Genomic DNA, 6,000 nt, shown 5'->3' with positions numbered 1-6,000 from the left:
TTAAAATGTTGATACCAAGATGTTGACATGCCATTTTTTCATATTTAAGCCTAGATGTAACCTTAAACCTAATTCTAAAAATTATATTAAAATGTACTATCGACACTACTGCATCAACATTTTAAATGTCGGCATTATGAAGACGTCCATGTTGACAGTTTGAATAGCTCCGACAGCAGCACAGTTAATGATGTGCCATTAATTGATTCTTCCGTAGGGTCCCCACGAGAGTGCAGGCGGGTCACTGTATAGGCTGCTTCCTGTACCCTTTCACTTAGCATTCTGTGCCGCACTGAGGTGCGAGTTGGACTAGTGAGCTACCGTTGGCATCATGGCAGCCTCCTTGGTTCTTACCTATGACACTGACGCTCAGTATATCGCCCTTGGCGGCGGAGATGGTGTTGTTGGCCTGGCACTGATAGCTCCCAGAATGTTCCTCTCGGACAGACTCTATGTACAGCACTTTCCCGTTATGCCGGATCTGGTACAGAACACAGTTCACGTCCACCACCTTGGAATTGTGCAGCCAGGTAAATGTAGGAGAGGTCCCGTACTGCACGGAGCAGGTGAAAGTCACGTTATTCCCGGACAATATCTCCTGATCCTCTTGGTCCACCGTTGTTCTTACATTAGACACTTTCTCTGTGAGGGGAGAACACATATACATTTAACACAAGGCAAATTATATACAGGATGGGCCTCCAATATCCAAAATGTTTGGGAGCAGAGGGATATTTGAGTTTTCTGCATTTATAATGTTAGCCTTCTATACCGAGAGATCTTGGGGAAGGGACCCAAGTATGGTGGCCAATCACGGAACATTTTTTTATCAACCCCAGGATTGAATAAAATAAAGAGAGCGTAACGTCTATGGTCCTGCTAGGAGGGGACTCAGCCACAGAAGCCATATTGAAGGATTTCAATTAACTGATTCAAACTCGCAGGGGACGGGAGGTGCCCCTTTGAAGCAGGAGCCCAGCGGCAGATGACTTCATTGCCTCCCAGAGTTACGCCTCTGCCTGGGACAATATAGAGTACTTGTAAAAGGCTGTCAAAATGGCTACGTAGTCTCTATCTGCTCCTACCAATCTCTGTCTTCGCAACAACATTCTCCATAACAGGAAGTTTGAAACAGATTATTTTGCTTTCACTTTCTGTCAAGGAGTCATTTGGCCTCTAGTGGTCACTGGTGGAACTTCAGCTCACAGTTAATGAGTAACTAATATACAGGACATGTAGCCTTCCTTCTTCCTACCTTGCACTAGGATATATGTGCTGTTGCTCCGCTTCTTTATGTTTGGTGCAGACGAGGTGACCTCACAGAGATAATCTCCCGAGTCCTCTTGTTTAGCGTAGAACATTCGGTACATATTTGTCGTCCAGAATTTCTGCCGAAATTGTTGGTTTTTATAGAAAGAATACTGAAGATCTGTATTCGCGTTTGGATTAAGCGTCGTATCACACACTATCACCATGGTGTCCCCGACTTTAACCGGATTTGAAAGGACATATAATTTTGGAGTAGAGAACAATTCTAGAAGACAAAACATTGGTATGATACCATTATATGCATTAGTGATTACAGTTATCTATCCTATACCTCCCAACTGTCCCGCTGTCACACCCGTGAGTCAGTGTCCTGCCCAGGGGAGGGGTTAAGGGTAGGGGAGAGGCAGTGATCACCGCTGCTTTCCAAACAGAATCTATTAGTGCAGGGAGGGGAGCTGGGGGCTGCTCAGGGGTAGCGGCACTCAGGCCCACCCCATCCATCCGAGGCCCAGCCCTTCCATCTGTGGCCCCGCCCCCCAAGTGCATCTAGTACCGATACCTCCATACTCAAATTGGGAGGTATGATATCCTGTAGTTTATACAACTGGATCACATTTGCTGTTGCACTCTGGATAATACAATGATCCCTAAAGCAAGGAGGACATGTCCGCTCATATGTACAGTTAGTATTACGGTGCCTACTCGTGCCATTAATTCTACCTCTAGTACCCAAACACAGAGGGGGGTGTGCAGAATTGGTGAAGCAGGCCGGGCTCTCTGTCTCCGCTCAGCACCCCCATCCCTTACGTAGTGGTTATTAGTCGGTGTGGCCATACACCTTGGTTACAGTAACCTCTGGACCCGCAGATTTTTGTTTGCAGCCTTATACGGCTTTAATCTAAAAAGACCATCAGGGAAATGGAATTGTGTCCGAGTTCTCGGCAAGTGCGGGTTCCCGGACAAACTCGGATGTCTTATTATAGTGGCAATATAATTTATTTACCATGTAAATGATTGCCGCTTTAATAAACATCCGAGTTTGGCTGGCATCAGACACTTGGGCACTATTACATTGCCCCGTATAAGACTAGGACAAAGTCGGGCCAAGACGGGGATGAATTGTGTCGATGATGCTGACCATTAAACTGGCAACTCGCCTCCCTTGGATCTAAATGAAACAGCCCCTAAATGTTTAGAAGTATTGGAATAGTGCCCCCATGTCACCTTGTATATCGATATCTATTGCTTGGCTCATCTTTGTCACGCCGTTGGTTGAGCTCCTAACTTCACAGGTGTAATTCCCGGAGTGGGCCTTCTGGGCCGGATTGATGTCAAGTTCATTAGATGCACTGAATCCCTTCACGTTTTGTTCATCTTTGTAGAACGCAAACTGCAGTTCTGTCTTCCCGCGGAGAAGAGATACGGACGGGCTTAGCGTTGCGTCACACGAGAGGGTGAACTGTCCGCCTTCTAGTACCGGAGACTTGCTCACTTTTATCTGTAGGTAAGAAAAGAGCTCTGCAAGAAGCAGGAGAACAGAGTCAGACTATGTCCCGTCCATGTACTCAGGACCTATGCAAGACCTGGGCACAATCTGCTGAGTTGTAGTTTACGGCAGGGACGCCATAAGGGGGGCTGTCCTTTCAACCTAAACTGTTGGTGCACCTTGAGGACATGGTTGGACCTGCTGCCTCACTGTAAATGAAGAGACCTTTCATACAGGCCATCAGAACACATGTCCGGCAATCGGCGGCGGGTCCCCCGGACGTCCCAACCGCATTGGGATAGATAAATGTAGCTCCTATAGGGAGACCATAAATGCAATGATCTATCCTTATAACCTCTGTATCTCTTATTTCCGGGTCATGTGACTCGCAGTTGAAAGGTTATCTTCTTTTTATCTCTTAAGTGTTTTTTCAAAACCATATATAAATGGTCATCACTGCCTCCTAGACTATCCAATGGTTTTATTAATTATAACACAAGACGGTTCTCACATTTTTAAATGATCTGTATTGTTTGACATGCGCAACATCAGGGCATCACACAGGTGTATCAATTGAGCAATTAAGCTACCGCTATATATACTGAGCTCTGTGGCTCACATTCCATACATTGCTCCTGAGGAAGCCGGACACACAATATCCGGAGAAACGCGTTCAGCTCATTACTGCTGTTCCTGCATCCATCCAGAGTGACCTGCTCCTCCCCCCACTGACATCTACCTTTCCTGATTCATCTGGGATATCTGCTTATTCCTAATCAAATCCAGTTTACAAAAGGAAGCAAATCTCGCCTAATAGGGAGACCTGAGCCCTTGAAATCAGAGGGCAACCAAGGACACTCAATTGTCATTTCTTCTGGACACACTAACCCCACCAGAAGATCACGACGGATGGTAATATACCAATTAATACTTCATAAGCAAACCATTTATTATGGAGACCCCAATAATCTAACGTATCTCACCACCATTGCTCAAATTTATGTGGTTTTTTTTTTAAATATATTTTTATGTTGATTTTTTTTTATATTTGTGATGCACATTAGTATGTATTAATAAAGCATTTTTATTGAGAGCCGTCTTATCTATATCATTGGTACAGCCAGCGCTGGCACACCCTTTTGTTTCTTATACTATCAGAACACATGTGCCTGGGATTTATGGCATTATTCTCTCACATTCAAAAGAAAGTATGTGTACCGTAAATACAAAGCAGAGGCTACCTGTTACAGAGACATAGGTATCCGCAAGGTAAACGGGGTTAGTGAAACCAAACTTCATATTTTTCTTTGTGCATCCATAGATGGCCGTCATATTCCTGTACACTTTTCCCATTTTGAGCTCAGACTCGCTCTCCAGAATTTTCAGCAGATTGCCGTCCTTGGAAAACTGAATATGTTGGAAATCTAAGCCGGGACGGTGGTGACAATTTAGAGCCAGCGTGTCCCCTTCGTAAATTACAGGAGGAGCTTGCACAATTAGATCACCTGGAATTAAAAAAACACAACTAAATTTAGAACAAAAGACAAGCAAATATTTTTTACAACTGGTCATGAAATTTTGCGCGTTCCTCCACCCAAATCTGGCCTTAAAGTTTCCCAACACTATCGTGACCAATCAACACCACTAAATTATTGGGCAATGGCCGTTCTGGGTCTTCTCTGCAACTGGAAAGTTACGGATACAATGTGGGTGGATATTCCATGGAAGGTAAAAGGAACACAAGAACTTTGTCTGGAACTGGGACCTCTGCGAAGAACCTTTTCCTACCAACGCGTTTCGCATGAAATCTAATCCCCCTTCTGCTCATCTCTGCATAAAACCAATGACGACCATAACTGATCTTGTAGACTCACTGTTGGAGACGTCCAGTCTGACGTGGTCACTTATATGACTGTTACCGGTCTGGCACTGGTAATACCCACTGTCTTTTACTTCAGCAAGGCGAATAACAAATATCTTCTGAGTATAATTTAATTTCTTATTGTCCTTGTACCAGTCATAAATCTGGCTGTCTTTGAGATTGGATTTAACATTGCATGTAAGAGTTATAGACTCTTTTGTGATTATTCTTCCAACATTCGGTGTAAAGGACACCACGGCCATACCTAAACAGACGCAAGGAAAATGAAAAGAAACCTCGTGTTTTTATTTTTACATTTTTTATAAGAGATATGAATTTTATATCTAAATATTGGGTACAAAGGTAGATTGGGATGCAGTTAGCATTCTGGGTGTACAGTATGCCAATAGTTGGAATGCCAGTGTCGGAATACTGGGCGCTGGCATCCTGAACGTAAGTACTGTATGCTGGGGACTGTGTGGAGGGTTAGAGGAGGGCAAGGGGATTACCAGACCCTTGTGGGGATACCATTCTTTTGAGAATGCTGCTTCAGTATTCTGACTGCCGGTCATCCGTTTTCCTGGAAGATCCCATCATTTCTTAAGTACTCCTTGCCAATTTGTTTTTAAATTGCAATCTTTAATCTTTGATGAAACTCACCTTGTACTTTGATAGATAACACTTTGCTCATCTTCTGCACACTGCCACTGGGCGTTCTAACCTCACAGGTATAATTCCCAGAATGCTCCATCTGCGCTGCCGGAACGCTGTATGTATCGGATGCACTGAATTCCTGCACCTTCTTCCCATCTCTATAGAAAGCAAACTCCAGTTTTGTACCTGGTCTGAGGGGGCTGGGTGTGGTGCGGCAGGTCAGGGTCATGTCTGCTCCCTCAACAGTTAAATGTGGATTCGATTTTAGTTCTGGAGGAGAGAAAAGATCTAGAACAGAAGAACACAAAGTAAATACTATATAAAGTATAGTGACACTGAAAACCCCTGGCCGTAGTCAGACCACGTTCTCCGTCATTTAGTGACATTTATGCTTTTACGTCACTTTTTTATTTACAAAATAATATGAACCAAAAACATAAACCTAAACAAATATAGGATTACCTGCTATGGAAATATACTCCTCTGCAGCATAGATCTTAGATGCGGAGCCGGTGTTTATAAACTTGGTACATTTATACTTTCCAACTGTGTTTTTAGAAACAATTCCAAGACTCAAGTCTGAGAGACTACCAGAGGAAAACTTGATCATTGTGTCATCTTTGTAGAACGTGGAGTTTATGGATTGTCCGGAGTTCCACATGCGGCAGTTGAGCATCACGTTGTCCCCTTCGTGGATGGAATGAGGCACTTGCAGGATGAGCCACACTGG

General features: G+C 44.0%; 1 protein-coding gene across 1 annotated transcript in view; it reads right to left on the bottom strand.

Moving 5' to 3' along the window:
- Positions 1 to 274: 274 nt before the first annotated feature.
- LOC146050267 (Fc receptor-like protein 5) overlaps positions 275 to 6,000 on the bottom strand; it is a 53,343-nt gene continuing 47,617 nt past the window's right edge. Inside the window, exons 8-14 of the mRNA XM_083167194.1 lie at positions 5,733 to 5,996; positions 5,277 to 5,558; positions 4,630 to 4,881; positions 3,997 to 4,260; positions 2,494 to 2,787; positions 1,256 to 1,534; positions 275 to 642 (exon numbers count right to left, since the gene is read on the bottom strand). Coding sequence (XP_083023320.1) covers positions 275 to 642; positions 1,256 to 1,534; positions 2,494 to 2,787; positions 3,997 to 4,260; positions 4,630 to 4,881; positions 5,277 to 5,558; positions 5,733 to 5,996 — 2,003 coding nt within the window. The remainder of the gene's footprint in view (positions 643 to 1,255; positions 1,535 to 2,493; positions 2,788 to 3,996; positions 4,261 to 4,629; positions 4,882 to 5,276; positions 5,559 to 5,732; positions 5,997 to 6,000) is intronic.

This window comes from Crinia signifera, chromosome 12, assembly GCF_055691185.1.
Source record: "Crinia signifera chromosome 12, ASM5569118v1, whole genome shotgun sequence".
Lineage (NCBI taxonomy): Eukaryota > Metazoa > Chordata > Amphibia > Anura > Myobatrachidae > Crinia > Crinia signifera.
This window is presented reverse-complemented; position numbering and strand designations above follow the sequence as displayed.